The 19132-nt window shown below is 44.7% G+C and overlaps 1 protein-coding gene across 3 annotated transcripts; it reads left to right on the forward strand.

Moving 5' to 3' along the window:
- Nucleotides 1-5792: 5792 nt before the first annotated feature.
- On the forward strand, nucleotides 5793-19064 carry TOE1 (target of EGR1, exonuclease). Of its 3 annotated transcripts, XM_085888759.1 has the most exons (8): nucleotides 5795-6155; nucleotides 7025-7065; nucleotides 9209-9305; nucleotides 9467-9628; nucleotides 12381-12518; nucleotides 12980-13095; nucleotides 13268-13469; nucleotides 17781-19064. In XM_085888759.1, exons 1-8 carry the CDS (start codon nucleotides 6045-6047, stop codon nucleotides 18600-18602), a joined length of 1689 nt encoding a protein of 562 aa, XP_085744885.1. In that variant the 5' UTR covers nucleotides 5795-6044; the 3' UTR covers nucleotides 18603-19064. The 3 variants fall into 3 exon arrangements, with proteins under 3 accessions (XP_085744887.1, XP_085744885.1, XP_085744886.1); XM_085888760.1 differs by lacking the exon at nucleotides 5795-6155 and having other exon boundaries at nucleotides 6989-7065; XM_085888761.1 differs by lacking the exons at nucleotides 12980-13095; nucleotides 13268-13469 and having other exon boundaries at nucleotides 5793-6155.
- Nucleotides 19065-19132: the final 68 nt, after the last annotated feature.

Consider the following 19132-nt stretch of genomic DNA (forward strand, 5'->3'; position numbering starts at 1 on the left):
ATACATTTTTGCCAGCATGGTGTATAGCTGGGTCATGTCGGGTGCGCTTGGGTGAGCCGTTTCGGCAGGGGTCGGGGAAGGGTTTTGGTGGAGAGGGGGGGGGAAGGTGTCATACACCGCGGCCGCTGCCGCACCCACCTCAGGTTCTGGGTTCAGTTGGGCGAGTCCGTGTTCCTGCACAATCAACATTTCCTGCTCGGGGATTCCATCCTGGACCATGGATTCTACATTACTACACATATACATTTCTAATACCCCCGGCTCCCGCTCGCCTTGAGACGCCATCTTGCTTCTCGTGAAGGGTTAATTTGCTCGCTCGTAATTTGGAGGGAATCGGGGGTCGCTTCTCTCACCCCTGGACCGATTCCCGTGAATTTCGCTGGAGACAGGAGAGCCTGTTGTCCCGCTCTCCAATACCAGTGCCGCGAGGAGGGCGATGAATTTATATCGCACGACCTGACACCAGTGTTGCGGATTTCGCGCCCGCCGGCGTGCGACGGCCACGTAACTCGAATCGCGGCACGTCGCCCACCGGACGGACAATCCAGTCGTGACCCTCTCGGACTAACGCCGGGAACCAGTCACGGGTGGACCTTTCGGTCTCACCGCGATCGAGCCAATCAGCCCCCGCGTGGGATAGGGTTGCTCGCCAAATTCGAACTACCTAAGTACCCACGCGGAGGGTAGACCGGGCGATCGCACCTCGCCGCAGGTCGACTTCGGACACGGGCCACTTGAGCGACCCGTTCCGTACTATCAGAATAACCGAGCGGTGTTATCGTCGACCTCGACGGTTCGATTAATTATCGGGCGTACTCAGCCCACTACCAACCCTTTACGTGAAGCAAGATGAGGGTTCAATGGGGGAAAAGACGAAGCGAAGCGGGAGAACAGTTCAACAATAAAGCACATTTATTCGCGACGAACGGAAAGCACACAAATACAATTCCACCAAATGCACACAAAAAAAAGAGAACACAATTCCATTTACACAAAAAGCAAACATAAAAGTGAAAACACAGTGCAGAGCTAATACCGACTACCGAGCACACGGCAACACTTATACAATTCTACTTCACAGACGGCGCCGACAACACATACCCAAAACCAAGGAAAAGAAATCCCCCAAGAATGGGGTAGGCCTGGGGCCGAGACCGGGTTGGGCCTACCCGTCTGGTGATGAGACGCGGAGCGGCGATGGCCCCGCAACCCGCGGGCCTCGTGGACAGTGCCTGGCAGGGGGTGGGAACGGGGCCCCCTTGGTCGCACTATCTCAGCGCGGGGGGAACAGGAGGGGGTTGCTGATGCTCGGGGTATAGAGGATCTTTATTATCCCTCGCCGCCTCTCCACAGCTCGTCCCCTCCGTTCCGACTCCAACGCACACGACGAGCAGCTCCACCGCCCGCGAAGTCTTGACTCTCTGTCCGTTCTTGTTTGCGACTCCTCGTTCTCGTTCTGCTGACTCTCTCCTTACTCGTTCCGACCCTTCGCCTCGTTCCGACTCCTTCGCCTCGTTCCGACTCCTTCGCCTCGTTCCGACTTTTACTACTCGTTCTGCTGACTCTTTCGCTCCGACTTTTACTACTCCTTTGACTGACGAACACCGTCCTTTTATCCCCCCCGTAACTTCGCCTTTGACCCCCTCCCTTTGACCTTTCAACTCGCTCCCCATTGGCCCGAGAAAAAGTGGGCGTGAAGGCTTTTTGATCCACAAATTTGCATATATCGATCGCCCTGGGGGCGGGGCCAATTCGCCCCTCGCTCACCGATTGGACGGCAAAAAGTGGGCGTGTGTCGTTTTGGATCCGTTTTTGAAGCAGAAAATCCGTGATTTTGTACACGCTGTTCAACGTGCGCCCTACACGAGTCCAGCATCGGTGCCCATGAGTGGCGCGAGATGACGGTGATGCGATGGTGGCGAGTTGTGACGGTAAAGGTCATGGCGGTTGTGGTGAAGCGGCGTTGTGGTTGGTGGTTGTTGTTGTGGTTGTGATGGTGGCGATTGGTCCAAAATAAAGATAGTAAAAGAAAAACGGCTATCCTGAAGAGTCGCAGCACGTATAAATGACATGTATTCCCACTAGACAACGGGTTTGGGCCTAACTACACATGCACTTACCGAGATACCTCACCTAAGGGACCTGAATGGTGGTTTGCGAATCTGGTAACCACAACAATATATATATATATATATATATATATATATATATATATATATATATATATATATATATATATATTGTTGTAGAATTCCCGCTCGCCCGGCGTGCGGACGACGCCGCGTCAAACCAATAGCGGTCGCTTCGCCCATTGAACGGACAATCCAGTCGTGGCTTTCCGGATCAACGCCAGAAACCAGCCACGGGTGTGTTTTCAACCACACCACAACCTTGTCCACACTCTACCCGCGCTACAGGGTCCGATCGCCAAATCTTCGATTTACCTAATTATTCGCGCGGATAGGTTAACGAGAGATTGTACCTCAACGGGACCGCTTGGAAACGAGCCGCTTAAGCAGCTCGCTTCCTTTTGGGATAACCGAGCGGGGTATTATCGCGCAGTCCCTTTGGACCCGATCACTTTACCGGCGATTTAAAAACCAATTATATTCCGAGTGCAAGATGACAGCTCAATTAGGGAATGGACGCAACGAACAGGTTTACATTCACACAAGGACATATATTATAATGAAGCACGTATGCAATCTAACAAGGTAAAACATGTATGCAATTATACAAGCAATAAAAGCACGACAAAAGAACTACAACCGTCTACTTATTATGTACAGTCACTTGCACTTAACAGCAGTTCCTACTTATTAGACGGGCCCACTGACACACGTACGCACACACACACCCAAGAAATGGTGGCAGAGGCCTTTAATAACGAGCTCCAGCTCGGGGGACAGGTGAGCTGAAACCCAGAGCTTATCTCAAACCTCTCCACCTCGTGTGGTCTTCAAGTTGTTTGGACCCGGGCTCCAGCGAGAGCGAGCTGGATCCAATCGCCGTGAGCTGCGATCCTTCCCGAGCTGCTGCGAATGTTCCCGTGCTTCTCAACACGTGCTGGTGAGACGAGGCGCTGATCCTTCCTGTCGATGCATCGCTTCCCCGAGGATCCACCTCCAAGAAGAGGTCGATGAGTCGCACCAAGCAGGGAACCAAAATGGAGAACGAAGAGCTCCACGAACCAAGAAGAAGAAGCCACCACTCGCAGCTCGAGCTGAGCAACCGGCTTAACTTTCTTCCAAACAGGGCAGCTTGAAGCGAAAAGCTCTCCCGCGGCAAGCAGAAGCCGAAGCTCACTGAGCCAGCCGAAGCAAAAAGCTTCCGAAGGCCTCAACCCTAACCCAAGCCAAACAGGACCCGAAGGTCTGCTGAACGGCTACTCTCAACTCCCTTCTCCAACTCTGCCCACGAACAAAAGAAAAGATCTCCTCTTATCCTTCTCCCACCCTAACCCCGCTCCCGGCGTGACTCATGACTCATGCCCTCGTGCTCCATCCCCCGCTCAGCCACGGGTGGGAGGGAGTTGTTGACATCATGAGTCACGGGACGGCAGGGTTTTTCTTGTTCTTCGCAGAAGAGGGAGAGGGATGTCTCCATTGTTCGTTCCCTAACTATTAAATCGATGCGCAGCGCATCTAATCGATTTCTGAACATTTAAACAAACGAAGGTCAGCTATCTCTGGAACAAGCACTTATCGACATAGCTGACTAAAGGAACCTGTATGTTGTGTGCAATCGAATTCCAAATTCGTAACACTATATATACATACTAGCATATACCCGTGCTCTGCACGGAGTTGAATAGGTGGCAAAAGGTGGATGAGGCATAATAGTTGATGTTATGGGAAGCTGCGGAGGTTGTCATTAGGGATGTGATGCACTATGGTTACCTGTCCTGAGTTTTCTAAAGGACCTCCCTGTAGATGACATTTTGGGTGAGCGTCTTGTTGCTGAATAGTCCTAGTGAGTAATTATTGTCCACTTTGATAGATATATAGGAGTAACCTCTTGCACGTGAAAATGCAACATATAGTTGGCCATGGGAGAACACAGGGGCTGGGAGGTATATTCCGAGTTTGTGAAATGTTTGGCCCTGGGATTTGTTTATGGTCATCGAGTATGCGAGTCTGACTGGAAATTGCATCCTCTACAGTCTACAGTGTGACTGGAAGGTTGGTGGCTGATGGGGCAAGTTTAACATGATGTAGGCCTAGCCCTAGAATGAACAGGAGCAACCGAGCAACCCGAGACCAAAAAAGGGTGACTGAGAATCAGAATGCAAATTTCAATGAACGGCACTTTTTGACGCACATCCGATGATCGAACACCGCTTGGACGCTTTAATTTGAAGATCACACACGCAAGACACAACACAGGTAACGATGGCGGTTGAGAAACGTCAAATTATGCGCAGATGTTAACAGAAATAATATTTAGAAAAAAAATCTTTACTTTATATACAATGTTTCTTGTTACATTTTTGTGTCAAATTCACCTTCTGAGGTAGTCAGCATGTGCAGAAGAGGGTTTCACATGGCAGACGCTGTTTTCTAGGAGTGGCATTACTCCTCTCAGTGGTCACGGTCTGTCGAAGACAGATGTAATGACATCAGTGAATGACCGATGATGTCATGACGGAATTACGCCTCTCAGCGGTGACGTCACACGTCGCCATGGAAACGAACGTAAAAATTAGAAAATCGCCAAAAATTCCCAAACGTGTCTGTCTGGCGTGATCTCACATAGCCCATGCTGTTCATTAGACCACAGAGCACCCGCATGTCGAAAGTGGCAACAATCCGTCCGGCAGTTTTGGAGGAGATACATCAAATTACACGCAGACGTTAACAGAAATAATATCTTCTTCTTCTTCTTTTGGCTGCTCCCGTAAGGGGTCGCCACAGCGGATCATCCGTATGATCTGCATAGTGATTTGGCATATGTTTTACGCCGGATGCCCTTCCTGACGCAACCCTGGTCGCCTCTTACGACACAGGGATATGGTATACCTATTTTAACCGGGGTATACACCGGCCCAGTATACTGGTACTCATTTCGCCGACCTTGGAAGGATGACAGGCTGAGTCAACCCCCTGGTGTATTAATTCAGTGGCCCAACGGGGCTTGAACTGAGGACCTTTTGGATCCCAAGCCGCTTCCCTAACCACTGCGCCAACACCAGGCGTTAACAGAAATAATATATAGATGTATATGTATAATTGTAAAGTATATATATATATATATATATATATATATATATATATATATATTTACTGTATATATACTGTACATATATAAATATATATGTATAATTGTATATGTATATATACTGTACATATATATGTATATATATATATATATATGTATAATTGTATATTTATATATACTGTATATATACTGTACATATATATATATACATATATATATATATATATATATATATATATATATATATGTGTGTATAATTGTATATGTATATATATATATATATATAGTGTACAAATATATATGTATTTATAGAATTTCTAAACGATGTGAATCGCCGGCCAATTAAAACTATTTAATTGTTCCATTTTGGGGATTTCGGTGTGTCGCGCCATATTCCTGGAGGTGTATCATTCAGCTTGGTAGAAAGAATCTTCCCTCTCACCTTTTTAGCCTTGGTCGACGCATTCCGTGTTTTAAACAAATTTGTTTAGTTTCTAATTTATCTGATTATGACTTTAAAAATTATACACATATAATATTCCCTTTAAAAGAGATGTATTATGAAATTCTTCATTCTTTTCCGTCGTCATTTGGCATTTTCTGTTGGCGTTCCTTCAGCTGTTGTTTAAAAAAAAAAAATCAATTGGATCATTTATGGTTTTCTCCGAGCGAATGATAGTTATAGAACATGTGTAACATCGGTCTGGAACTGTAAAATATACTCATCACTGCCAACTGGGATTACCTCTGGTGTTGATCCTGAAAATACCGCAGATATTAAGTTCATGAGTTGATCGATACGGTTTGTGACGGCGGCGTTGGTCACAATGGCGTACACTCGTGTGCCTGTACTGAACGTGCACACAGGAAATATGAGGGACGCGTGGCCGGCGCTTCGTCTGGCGCTGCAACAAGCGACTTTCGTGGCACTTGACACAGTGAGTGAGAAAATGGTTTGTCAGTGGATCAGGTGAGGGACCTGGGAGTGAGGGTCGGTGGGTCGAATCGGAGAAAACTGCGGGTGGGAAGCATTGGCGGGAGGTGAGGGCCAGGTTTAGTGAGATAACCGTGACAGTGTCACATGGGTGAAGCCGCGGGGGGACGGGCGGGCGGGCCGAGGGAAGCCGGGGGTGGGCCGAGGGAAGCCACGGTGGGGCGGGCCGAGGGAAGCCACGGGGGGCGAGCCGAGGGAAGCCACGGGGGGGCGAGCCGAGGGAAGCCACGGGGGGCGAGCCGAGGGAAGCCACGGGGGGGGCGAGCCGAGGGAAGCCACGGGCGGGGGCGGCCCGAGGGAAGCCACGGGCGGGGGCGGCCCGAGGGAAGCCACGGGCGGGGGGCGGCCCGAGGGAAGCCACGGGCGGGGAGGCGGCCCGAGGAAGCCACTGGCGGGGCGGCCCGAGGGAAGCCACGGGCGGGGGCGGCCCGAGTGAAGCCACGGGCGGGGCGGCCCGAGTGAAGCCACGGGCGGGGGGCGGCCCGAGGGAAGCCACGGGCGGGGCGGGCCGAGGGAAGCCGCGGGCGGCCCGAGTGAAGCCACGGGCGGGGGCGGCCCGAGTGAAGCCACGGGCGGGGGGCGGCCCGAGTGAAGCCACGGGCGGGGGGGGCGGCCCGAGGGAAGCCACGGGCGGGGGGGCGGCCCGAGGGAAGCCACGGGCGGGGGGGGCGGGCCGAGTGGTTGCTTAATGGAACCTTTGGTAGGTGGAATTTTTTTTTCTTGACGGAACATGGGTGAATACTTCTCAGGGTACTCGTGTGTTTTTTACGAATCCTGCTGTCCAGTGAACATATGCGGTGTTTTTCTTTTCAGGAGCTGAGTGGACTTGGACCTCGTAAAGCACTTCAGGCCCAGTAAGTCATTCAATTGTGCGGCTGACCCTGCTGCACTCCTGAACAGCTTTGTTGCATTAGTCCCAAGTATCTTATGTCTGGCGGGTTTGGCTTATATTTTGATCTCCAACTCTGCCAACACGCCAAGGCTGTAATAAACCTGCGTTTTCATTTGTGAAAGCAAAGAAAAGAAAAGAAACGTTGTTTTTTATTTCCAAATAAAAGCTTTGCACCGTTGACAACACCCAATCAAAATGATTATTTCAGAAGCATTGTGGAACAGCCAATCAGAATGAGGTTTTTAGGAATCTTGCATCGGTGAACACAAGCTGTCATTCCACACTACGAGCCACACTGTGCTTCTTATTCCATGACTTCTATATTCTGTTTTTCCGATCATAATGGCTTCAATTTTGAGTGACGAAGGATCCAATTTTCTGGCGATTCCACCGAAAAAGTGGAAGAGTTCATTCATTCATCATGCTCCAGCAAGAATGTTCGAAATTTTAACCTTGCATCCAACCGGTGAACAATGATCGCAAAGTAAGGCATTGTATGGGTAAATATCTCGTTTGTTTGGGGCTGATTTAGGATTTTTCTGCACAAGTCTGACATTACATCTTTAAAATTGTACTCCAGCAAGCCCAAGTACTTTTCATGTGTTTAATTTTTTTTTATTTTTTTTTTATTTTATATGATAGTCCCATGTTACATTTTTGATTTGCTCATAAATGATTGCATTATAATTCCTGTTTTGATCGTTATCGGTGTGAAGCACTACCTTTGGAGTGGTGCACCAAGGCAAGAGTTGTAGAAAGGCACTTCAATGGCAATGAACATTTAAAGCTGTCATAGACGATCAAGCATTGCCAGGCCATGATTTCATTCATTGCTGCAGATACCTTGCAGGACAATGCGACTCATTCTGAGGTGCTATTCACAGATTACATCGTAACACAATCTGCCATCTGAAGCAGCAACTCACTTGAGACATTCATTCAGGAAAATGTTTCAAGATGGTACCATCGCCGAGAAATGTGGATGTGCTGCCACAAAGACAGCAGCAATCATAAATTTTGCAATGAGAGGAAGTGGTGATTGCTAAAGCTTGTCGAAGCTTCTTTGCTGCAGCACATGATTGTGCAGTGTCACGTCTTTATCTTGCTGATTGTCTACTACAGCATGCCGAAGTCATTTTACGTTGAAAGCACAGAAACTGTATCGTACTTTGTCGGGAGGTTCCCTTTGTTTAAAGCTAAATTAGTTGGCAAGAATGATCAGCTTTATGACCAGTCGACAGCCTATTGGCTCCTGCCTCGCAGTATGGTTGACAGCCACAAGCGAGTTGATAAGACTTGGTGTTGCCTCGGTCAGCTGAAACAGGAAGATGGGATTGCCAAGTTTGGCGTGTTGTTTGAGGTGGCGAAGCACATACTAGTACTGGTTTCTATCTCACAGCAATTTGGAAGAAGAGAAGATATTCTCGACTATCAAAAAAAAAGAATTCGGAGCAATACCCCTGAGTAGCTGGAATGAACCAGAGGGGGCGCTCTGCCCTACTCCTTTTGGGATACTCCCTGCCCATATTAAAGAGCACCCTGACCTTCTGAAGCTTCACTCTGAGCCTTGGCCGGGGGGGGGGGGTTAATAAAAAATAACAGTAAAGTATGATCATCATCTGTCAAAGATTGATGGGTTGCTTTTCCAACATGGAACTGCATTCCACTGATCGACTAAAGGGCATTCCCTCGGTATTTTCCTTGTTAGTGTGCTCGTATCTCAGATTGCCCCTCACTTTATTGTATATGACCAGAAGGTTGCCGTGGTATGGTGAAATATGACACTGACATGGTTGTTTTGTCTCGGTCAGAACGATGGCTGGATACATGTGCACAACCTTTCCAAGGAAATGTGCAATCCATCCGATGCCACCGCCATATTGTATTGTCTGACACTGGCATCATGGAGTGATGTGGACTACTCTGTGGACAAAAGAAATAATTTAGTCTTCATTTTTTTTTTCTACTTTATTGTTTTGGCTTTCCATCACGAACTGACAAGTTCATTGTTTTTTTTTGATTCTACATGGTTGTAGAATGTACTCATTAACTCGGACAGTAACTCTAATTCCTTGAACCTTGACTTGTTTTTTTTCCCATTGCAGATGCCTCGAGGAGCGTTACACTGCATTGAAGAATGCTGCTCAGACTCGCTCTGTTGTAGCATTGGGCCTTACTTGCTTCAGCCAATCTCCAAGTGAAGTGAGTACCCTTCCATGTTCAATGGGTGATTTATGTCAGGGACATTTATCATTGCAAGTGCGAACCATTTGTTGTGAGATTTGACCATTGCTTTTATTTGTAGCCAGCAGTAAGCGCATTGCTAATTCGACTGTTTGGTCGTTTGCAACATGTTTTATCAGGAGAACACATTTCGTGTACTTGTGTGTGACGTAACCCTCCTCTGCTCTGAGCCCTACATGCTGGACCCATGCGCTGCCACCTTTCTCGCACAACACGGCTTCAGCTTCAACCAGCAGTTCTGTCGGGGGATCCCGTATAAGCCACCTTCTTTGCATGCAGCAGTACGTGAGACGATCTCAATGCTACATTCCTCACTAACCTCGTTTTGTGTGACCTGCCACGTGGAGCTCGTTCCTTCATTTGACACACACTCAGCATATCCACCCACCACGTCCAACCACTCACAACTCCTTCAACATGCATGGAGTTTTTTGTTCAAGGGGAAACGTGTGACTTTGAACATTTTTACCTCCGTCACCGAAGGTGAAGGAGGTTGTTTTTACCCCTCTCTGTCTGTTTGTTTGTGTGCAGGATATCTCAAAAAGTTGTGAACGGATTCAGATGAAATTTGGTGGGCAGTTTGGGTGTGTGACAAGGAAGAACTGATTCGATTTTGGTGACGATACGAATCCGGATAGCAGAATTTTTAAAGTGATTCTTCACCATTGAGAGATCGGGCCAAAAATGATATATAGCATGACATCTCAAAATGTTGTGGACGGATTCGGATGAAACTTGGTGGACAGGTTGGGTGTGTGACCATGACGAATTGTTTCGATTTTGGTGAAGATCGGATTCTGAATCTGGATACAAGAATTATTTAATTTTTAAAATGATTCTTCACCATTGAGAATGAGGACCAAAATTGATATATAGCATGGTATTTACATCCGTCGCTGAAGGTTAAGGAGGTTGTTTTCACCCCTTTCTTTCTGTCTGTCTGTTTGCCTGTCTTTGTTTTTGTGCAGGATTTCTCAAAAAGTTGTGCACGGATTCGGATGAAAATTTGTGGACAGGTTGGGTGTGTCAAAAAGAATTGATTCATTTATGGTGAAAATCCGAATCTAGATCTGGATCCGACTCATAGAATTACTTAAGTGATTCTTTACCATTGAGAGAGAGAGAGAGTGTGAAACCGATATATTGGACAATATCTCAAAGTTGTCGATAGATTCAGACGAAACTTGGTGGATAGGTTGGGTGTGTAGTCAGGACTAATTGATTCGATTTTGGTGAAGATCCGGATCTGCATACGAGAATTATTTATTTTTAAAAGTGATTCTTCATCATTGAGAGATAGGGCCAAAAACGATATTAGGCTCCGCGAGGCGGAGTGATGTAAGGGACACGTCGGCCATTTTGGAGTTAATGCCATCTAGCACTATTTTAACCCTTACCCTGTCATCCGAGCCCATCATCATCATATCATTAAAATATGTCGCTTACATCACTCCTCACGGGGCCTCATATATATATATATATATATATATATATATATATATATATATATATATATATATATATATATATATATATATATATATATATATATATACACATACATACATATATATACATTTGGTTCAGGTCTGTATCCAGATCTGTCCTATCAATGGGATGCAAAACGTAAGCTGTTCAGCCTAGTGGAAGTTTGCACTCTACCGAGTGCCGTTCCAGTTTGTAATAGAATTGAAGATCAGCAGTGTTGATTTTGTATACATCGTCGAGGTTTGTGGAAGAGGTAATACTGGTACACTGAATGGATCAGGACGCAACAGGACAAAAAAAAGAGGAGGAGGAGGAAGAAAAATATACAGACACCAACAGCAGAGCTGTGCAGGTAGATTAAAGTTCAGGTGTGTCAAGGAAGGACTTTGTATGACGGAGGACGCCGTCGGTGATCTACGACTTTGTACGACAGAGGATCTATGATCCATGTGCTGTCACAAGGTGCCACATCAATCGTCTCTGCCTCTTTTTTTCAGCTCATTAAATAGGGGAGGGTTGAACCCCAAAAGCCTGCATTGAGAGTCTTGGTCTTGTTGACCTTACTTTATCAGAGGGTGTAACCTTGTGGCTTCTTACCATCCAGTCTGCTGGGCCTTCATCAATCCTGTCCATCCAAACAAGAATAACCATGTCATACTTGCTCTTCTTGCTCCTAAATAGTGCTAATGAGAACTTTCATACAATCACGAATAATAACTTCAATCAACAAGTGATGTCATTGTCCTTCAAAGCCAAGTCTTTATCATCTGAGTCCAACAGAAATTAAAAAAAAAATAACAATTTTTACTCACCTGAGTTTTTCACTTTAGTTGCATTGAATATGCATACCATTGATGGATTTACAATTTTTAATTCTTCCTTCTGGGCCTTTATACAAACCCATCTCCTCTATTTAAGGATACAGTGCTCCCTCGCTATATCACGGTTCACTTTTCGCGGCTTAACTACATCGCGGGTTTTCAAATCCCCCAGTAGAAGAGATTTAATGCTCTTCGTGGCTGTGCAGTACTACATTAATCTCATCATCTTCATCGTCATCAGTACTGCACAGCTATCATCATCATCGTCATATCTTCATAGGTCAGTACCCATAATACGTTTTGTTATATTTTATAGTACAATATAGTATTTTAAAAATTATTTTTGGTCTTGGGCTTTGCAGCCCCATGAAGTCGCATTTCCGATGAAAATTTTTTAATTTTTTATTTAATAACTGATTAAATGTGTGTTGGGAAGGTTAATAAGAGTGTGTGGATGCTGTATAATGGTTTAAAATACGTTTAAAATGTGTTTAAATATATTTAAATAATTAAATAAATATGTGGTTTCTACTTCGCGGATTTTCAAGTATCGCGGGTGGGTCTGGAACGCATTAACCGCGATAGGTGAGGGAGCACTGTGTATGTATATATATATATATATATATATATATATATATATATATATATATATATATATATATATAATGCCTCACCTCCCTCACAATATTGCTATTTCATGTTTATGCTTTATTTTTGTCTCCAGGAAAAGGAAGGCCCTTCGGCACGTGCACTCTTTGTAGAGCTGGTACGTGCCCGACGGCCACTTGTTGTTCACAATGGCCTCATCGACCTGGCTTTTGCGTACCACGCCTTCCATGCACCACTGCCACCCACATTACAGGTACCTAAATGATCTGCTATGATGGCACAATCTTGAGCTGTATTTGCAACATCCTCTCACTGCAACCACCAAGCCTGGTGTTGGTTTGACGGATAAGGTGGCTGGCTTAAGATCTTAGGGTCTTGAGTTAGAACCCATGTTGTGTTGTTAAATAATACCAGGTGGGTTGGCTCAGCCTGTCATCCGTCCGAGGTCGGCAAAATGAGGACCGACTTACTCGTAACACGGACACTGCATCAACGGCACAGCTGCACTTCCAGAAAATAATGTTTTGTTTACAGACTGTGGCTGCTGGTTGCAACAACAGCAGCAACCACCAGAAACCACTCTGCTGGCCACATGAAATGCGATGATATAAAACCAACCACGAGTCCATCGTGCTTTGCAGGTGTTCAGCACTTGGGGTGCAGAAAATACAGTGGTATCACTAAGATTGTTGCTTATTCATTCTGCCCTTTCAGGCCTTCATGTGTGACCTCGTTAGTCTTTTTCCTGCTGGTATCTACGATACAAAGTTAATTGCAGAGACGACACTCAGCCTGTCTGCCACCTACTTAGCATATGCCTACAGGAAATGGTAAGGCTGGTAATTTGGAGGATTACTTTCTTATTTGATGAGTGTGATACAATTTGCTTTGTTTTTTTTTTTGTGATGGGTTCTCCCTTTATTAATTTATTTCATTCTCCGATGAATCTTTTCGACCCGTCCTTGCACTCTCATCGTCTACCATCTTCCGGCCTCCACTCAGTAAGCGGGACAATGTTCGTCGCAACGCCATGGCTGATGAGACTGCAAGGCATGATGAACGAGGTGTCAAAAAGCTGGATGTGGAGTTTGGGAACTTCCCCCAAGCACTTTCATCAAACATTGACTTTCGCTTCTGCTCACCACCTCCCCTGAATGGAGAACAAGAGGGACCAGAGATCCCTGCACTCTGCAAGCGATTTGCTGTAAGGAATCGAGTGGAGCACGAGTTTTTACAATGATTGCTCTGTACCGTTTTGCAATCTATTCTCCCCAGCCAAGAGAATGTTGCGCACAGGATGCCATTGTTATTTTGCTTTTTCTATAGACTGTGACAAAACGATTTGCAGTTCTAGAGCTTCATTGCGAGTGTCATGGTTAATTGGTGAGACATCTTCAAATGTAAGCTTCACACCATCTTGGTGGTCTTCTATCATCTGTAACACATGACTGTGGGTAGCATCATTTGCTGAGAGTGCAGCTGTGCCGTTGATGCAGTGCCAATGTAACGTGTAGCAGGAATTTGGAACTTGGCCACGGTGCCTGTGAAAGATTGCCTACTTTTCACAAAGGGCACCATGGGATCTTTAATGTCCACCAACTAATGACGACCGACGGAACGCCAGTTTAACATCCATCCGAGGGATGGCGCACATTGATTAATCACCCTGCCTGCGAAACACGAGAATGACAGTCTACAGCTATGTCGAGAGTCAAACTCAGACTAGACAGCTTAGAGGTTAGTGTGCATACAACTCTGCTAACCTGCCAGCCCACACTCTCTGAGCTTTCTGTCAACAAAAGAACTAGGGGAAAAATATCTTGTCAGACACAGCTGAAATGTCACAAATGCCTTCAATGCAAGTCGAGGAAGAAGCAATTACCTGTTGGTGCCATTTCACAATTGTACACTGAAGGTCTGAGGTGTTTTATATGCGCTTTATCAATGCCAACTTCAAACGTTGAGGAAGAGGGTGAATGTTTGCACACTGCTTCAATTTGAGCAAAGTTTAGTCGGGCCCCATAGCTGAAATATTCGCAACAATTGTGCATTTTGTGATAAAAGCGCCAAATTTGGCACAGAGATAGACTAATATATTAAGAACAAATCTGGATAATTGGGCATCACAGATTTGTCCTCTGACGGCTGTGGCAACCATCTTAGGAAATGGTCACCAGTGGTTGCAATAACTTCACAGACCAGCTGAGGGTGGACCAAGATCAGTGACTGTCTGTTCGAGCTGCACAGGACCACACTACCTGATGCGGCCCAGACCTGCTATGAACTTGTCATGCAAATGCAAAGAGGGTTGTGTGAAGCACTCCAAGTGCAGAAAGGTGTGTGTGTGTGGTGTTTGCCGAATTGATATCTTGGCCTTCAGTGAGACATGATTAGAACCATGACTGTGACAATGGTGAGGCCTGAGGTTCTGAGCAGAATTAACTGTGATATCTGATGAGGACTGCACTCTATATTCAACACCATGGTGACATTGCTTGACTGATCCATGGAATGCTTTTAAGGATTTTGTACTTTTGTTCTGTGCCAACCATGCCAAAGTAATTTTGTTTTTCTGGAAAATGAACATGATGGATAGCTCCACCGAGATTTAGAGTTTCCACTCGTGATTTAGGCCTTCACTTAAACATGGGTTAATAGAAATGTAAGCACAAAACAGTTTCATTTTTCTTTGCTTTGATAATTTTCATACACCTCATCTGATTATGCTCTTCATGGTAATCAGGACAGGTCAGCTGACTGGCTTGGTGGTCTTGGTATATATGAATAAAACGAGGTTATTTCATCACAGAAAATGACATTTCTGCACCACTGTCACCAAAACATCTATTTTATAACCCCATATATAGTGCAATGGAAGCCTGGTGTTGGCTTAGTGGTTAGGGTGGTGGCTTGGGATCCCATGGTCCTGAGTTCAAGCCCCGTTGGCTGCTGAATGAACACCAGGGGGTTGACTCAGCCTGTCATCCTTCCGAGGTCGGCGAAATGAGTACCAGTGTACTGGTCCCGGTGTATGCCCCGGTTAGAATAGGTGTACCATATCCCTGTGTGTCGTAAGAGGCGACCAGGGTTGGCGTCAGGAAGGGCATCCGGCCATAAAACATTGCCTCAAGAAAAAGCCAACCCCTGCACAGCAGGGAAAAATGGCTGTAAAAACGGTTATATATATATATATATATATATATATATATATATATATATATATATATATATATATATATATATATATATATATATATATATATATATATATATATATTTGCAATGGCTGATTAGCAATGATTAATAATAATCTCCCAGGACCTATCATTGTCTAATTACCCCACAAAGACAATCTACTTCTGAATTTAAGCAGTTCCTTGTAGTCGCAATATCACTTGTTCAGCAATTCTTTTTATTGGATTCGTTATATATGCTAGATATCCCTTAGTGTGTGTGTGCGTGCGTGCGTGCGTGTGCACGCACGCGGGGCTCAACAGCACAAACCAGCGAACCTATTTTGATGAAACTTTGCCAACATGTGCAGTACTTGTTGGGAATGAGTGCGTTTGAATTTCGTTGCCTTGCAACCACCCGTTGCTGTGCAGCAGCTGAAAAACCGCGTACAGTATTTTCAATACTTGTCCTTCAGTTTTGAATGTAGAGAAACGAGACTTCGGAATTAAACACTTCGAGATATTTAGAAAATTTTACTCGAGCCGATTTTTGATTGCTTTTATTTTTCAAATGGTAGTCCTTCAAAAATCGGGTGTCTCGTCACTGTCATTTTTTTATGAGGGAGTGGCGTAGGAAAGTGGGCGTGGCTTATGAAAAATATTGTGTGGCTCAGGAGGTGTGGTCAAACGAGTAGTGACAGAAGTTTATCGGGTTTTGTGTGTGTGTGTGTGTGTGTGTGTGTGTGTGTGTGTGTGTGTGTGTGTGTGTGTGTGTGTGTGTGTGTGTGTGTGTGTGTGTGTGTGTGTGTGTGTGTGTGTGTGTGTGTGTGTGTGTGTGTGTGTGCAATGCGAGGCTCCACAGCACAAACCAGCAAACCGATTATTTTTCAAATGGTAGTCCTTCAAACAGCTAGGGTGTCTATTTACCGTCATTTTTATGAGAAGTGCCAGTTGGCAAAATACGCAAAAGGAAAAATCTTGCCAGGCAGAGGAACAATTGTATGTGAACTATACGTCTTGGCAATGAATCTTCGTCGGTGGATCGGTCAGAATGAAAAGCATCGTATCCAGCGCTTCGATCCTAGCGAATCCCTTGTCGACTCCTGGCTTGTTTATTTATTTATTTATTATTATTATTATTTTTTTTTTGTAAGATGGCTGCCACAGTCGTGAGGGGCCAAATCTGCAATGCCCCAATATCCAGATGGTGATCCATGAAATATTCGTCTTTCTTTTTGGCAAATTTTGTGTTTTATCACAAAATGTGCAATGGGTTTGGTATGGCACCCTACTAATTCGAGTTTATTGAATTCGGACCAATATTTGTATCGTTGAATGATGGTCTCGGGTTCGAATACTGTTTCATTGTTATCTTGATTTTTTTTTTCTCATTTGTCTGTGGCTACTGTGGGCTTCTCGTGTATGGATCATTATGTTGATCGCAAAACACCTGAGCATTGCAAGTTTGCGAGTAAATTCACTGTACTGAGGTTTGCCTTCCTTTTTAACCTCCGCCATCGAAGATGGACGGAGGTTACTGTTATCACCCCTGTCTATTTGTTTTTATTATATTCTTTGTTTTTTATAATTATATTATTGAATATAATTATATTTGTTATATTATTGAATTATATTATTGAATATAATTATATTTGTTATAATTATATTATTGAACAGTATTACGGAAAAACTCCTTGACGGATTTCGACGAAACTTGCTGGGGGGATTAGGTATGGTCTAAGGATCATGACATTAGATTTTGGACTTGGTCCAAAGTCCAATATGGCCGCTATGGCGGCCATTTTGAAAAAATATTTGAATTTTTGTTTTTGCATTTCCACATGTTTTAAGTGATTTCCAACCCCCCAAAAAAAAAAATTTAGAGAAAAAAAAAAACTTGGAAAATTTTGGAACTTTTTTTTTAAAAGAATTTCGGTTATTTGAAAAATATTTGAATTTTTTTTTTGCATTTCTACATGTTTTAAGTGATTTCCAACCCCCACCCCCCAATAAAAATGTTGGAGAAAAGAACTATAACTGTCAGCACTGTTGACGTCATATTTAATGAATAACATATAAGGTTCACTTGAGTGACCCAGCAGTATTGGCGGCGGAGGTTTTGCACTCTACCGAGTGCTCCCCCTCTAGTTTTCCTCTGTATTTGTTTTTTAATTGATATTTATTTTTTGGAAAAGCTTGTTGTGGTTTTTGATGGCAATTGTGCTCCATATTCAATTATTTTTCAATTGTTTTTTTTTTCCTCCCCCAAAATGTCAAAAAAATTTTTTTTCAATACTGTGAAATAACAATGCCCATTGCTTCTCTGCTTCCATTATCCATAGAATTACGGCTTCTGTCCAGAGTCATCCTGCCTGCTGTCCCATGACACAGACCGTGCAATCAGCAGGGACGAGGCCGAGGCGAAAGGCCGGCGGGAGCGCCAAACGAGGAAGAAACGTCACCGTGCTGAAGGGCAGGCACATGTGACTCCAAAAATGGGAAAGCAGGAAACTGAGCTCGGTGCAAGTGTGGAAAACAGGCCAACCGAGGTTCAGGTACCTGTGAATAAGAGTGGATCGAGTGCAGAGAAACTTGAGCAGGAAGGAGAAGTTGATAAAATGGAACCAGACGAAGGTGGCAAAGGAAATGATGACAATATGAGTGATCTTGATTTTCAAGTGGATAAATTAGAAGCTGATGTGACAAAAATGCAAAACGATGAGACTAGTAAAGGGAATCGCGATATGCCGAGTGTGCACACTCACAGTGGTGTGTGTTCGGAAGGGACCCATCGTGCTGGTTTTGATGCCTTCATGACAGCGTTTGTGTTTGCCTACGCTCTGACCATTTCCCGTAAATCCTCTGACAAACAGGAGAAATGTGCCACATCGAACGCTGTTGCCACACCACCAGTTTCTCCAGGAGGTACTGAGCTCCTGGATGAAGCAACTCCCCAAAATGGTTCGCTCCCTTCTGCCACACCACCGTGGTTGCCTGATGCTAACAATCGTCTGTACGTCAGCGGAAGGCAGCGCTCCTTGAGGGTTGAGGCCAGTGCCTTCCAGCGGCCATCCAAGGGCCATCGTGCTCGCATGGCCACCATTGGCCTTCCGCTTGCACCAAGTGCAAAGCGAGCAGAAAGCTCAATGCCAGTGAAGCCCTAATGAAATTCTTGTACATATTTGTGTGTGAACTTTGTAAAAATTCTCCAAAAACATGATGTGTTGACTAAAGTTCATTATTGCAACAACTTTCATCTTTGTCTGTGTTGGTTGTTTGTCTGAAAACTGCAATGTTTTGAAGTGGGACTCTTCGAGTAGTTTTCAGTGTTTGGGTTTAAACTTATTTGGAACTTCGATTGGACATGTGACACACAGTGTTGGATGATTGAGAAAGTCTTTCTTCATCGATGTACAATACAGAACTTTTTTTTTTTCATTTTCCCCTGACAACCTGGATCCCGCAGTTTATCTCGTATATCATGGACACATAACGAAAGTTATTGACGAAGGAAATGGATTTTTGAACCTCAAAGTGACTGTCATTCAAAATGTCTTCTCCAGGGTCTATTTTACATGATGATCATTTAAAATCAGCTTTGTGAATAAAGTTTGGTTTTGGCAAGAGATGATGAAATGGAGAATGTTTTGCATTATACTAGATTCTGGGGGAATCAAGGAGAAGCTGCCGTTTT

This window comes from Eptatretus burgeri, chromosome 7 (genome assembly GCF_056783735.1).
Source record: "Eptatretus burgeri isolate ZD-2024b chromosome 7, Ebu_testis_v1, whole genome shotgun sequence".
Taxonomy (NCBI): Eukaryota; Metazoa; Chordata; class Myxini; order Myxiniformes; family Myxinidae; genus Eptatretus; species Eptatretus burgeri.

What these genes read in the sequence shown, in the direction of transcription:
- TOE1 (XM_085888759.1), top strand. Translation starts at nt 6,045, where the DNA reads ATGGCGTACACTCGTGTGCCTGTACTGAACGTGCACACAGGAAATATG. An exon ending in CGTAAAGCACTTCAGGCCCA is followed by an intron (nt 7,066 to 9,208) that starts GTAAGTCATTCA and finishes TTCCCATTGCAG; the next exon opens with ATGCCTCGAGGAGCGTTACA. An exon ending in TCAGCCAATCTCCAAGTGAA is followed by an intron (nt 9,306 to 9,466) that starts GTGAGTACCCTT and finishes ATGTTTTATCAG; the next exon opens with GAGAACACATTTCGTGTACT.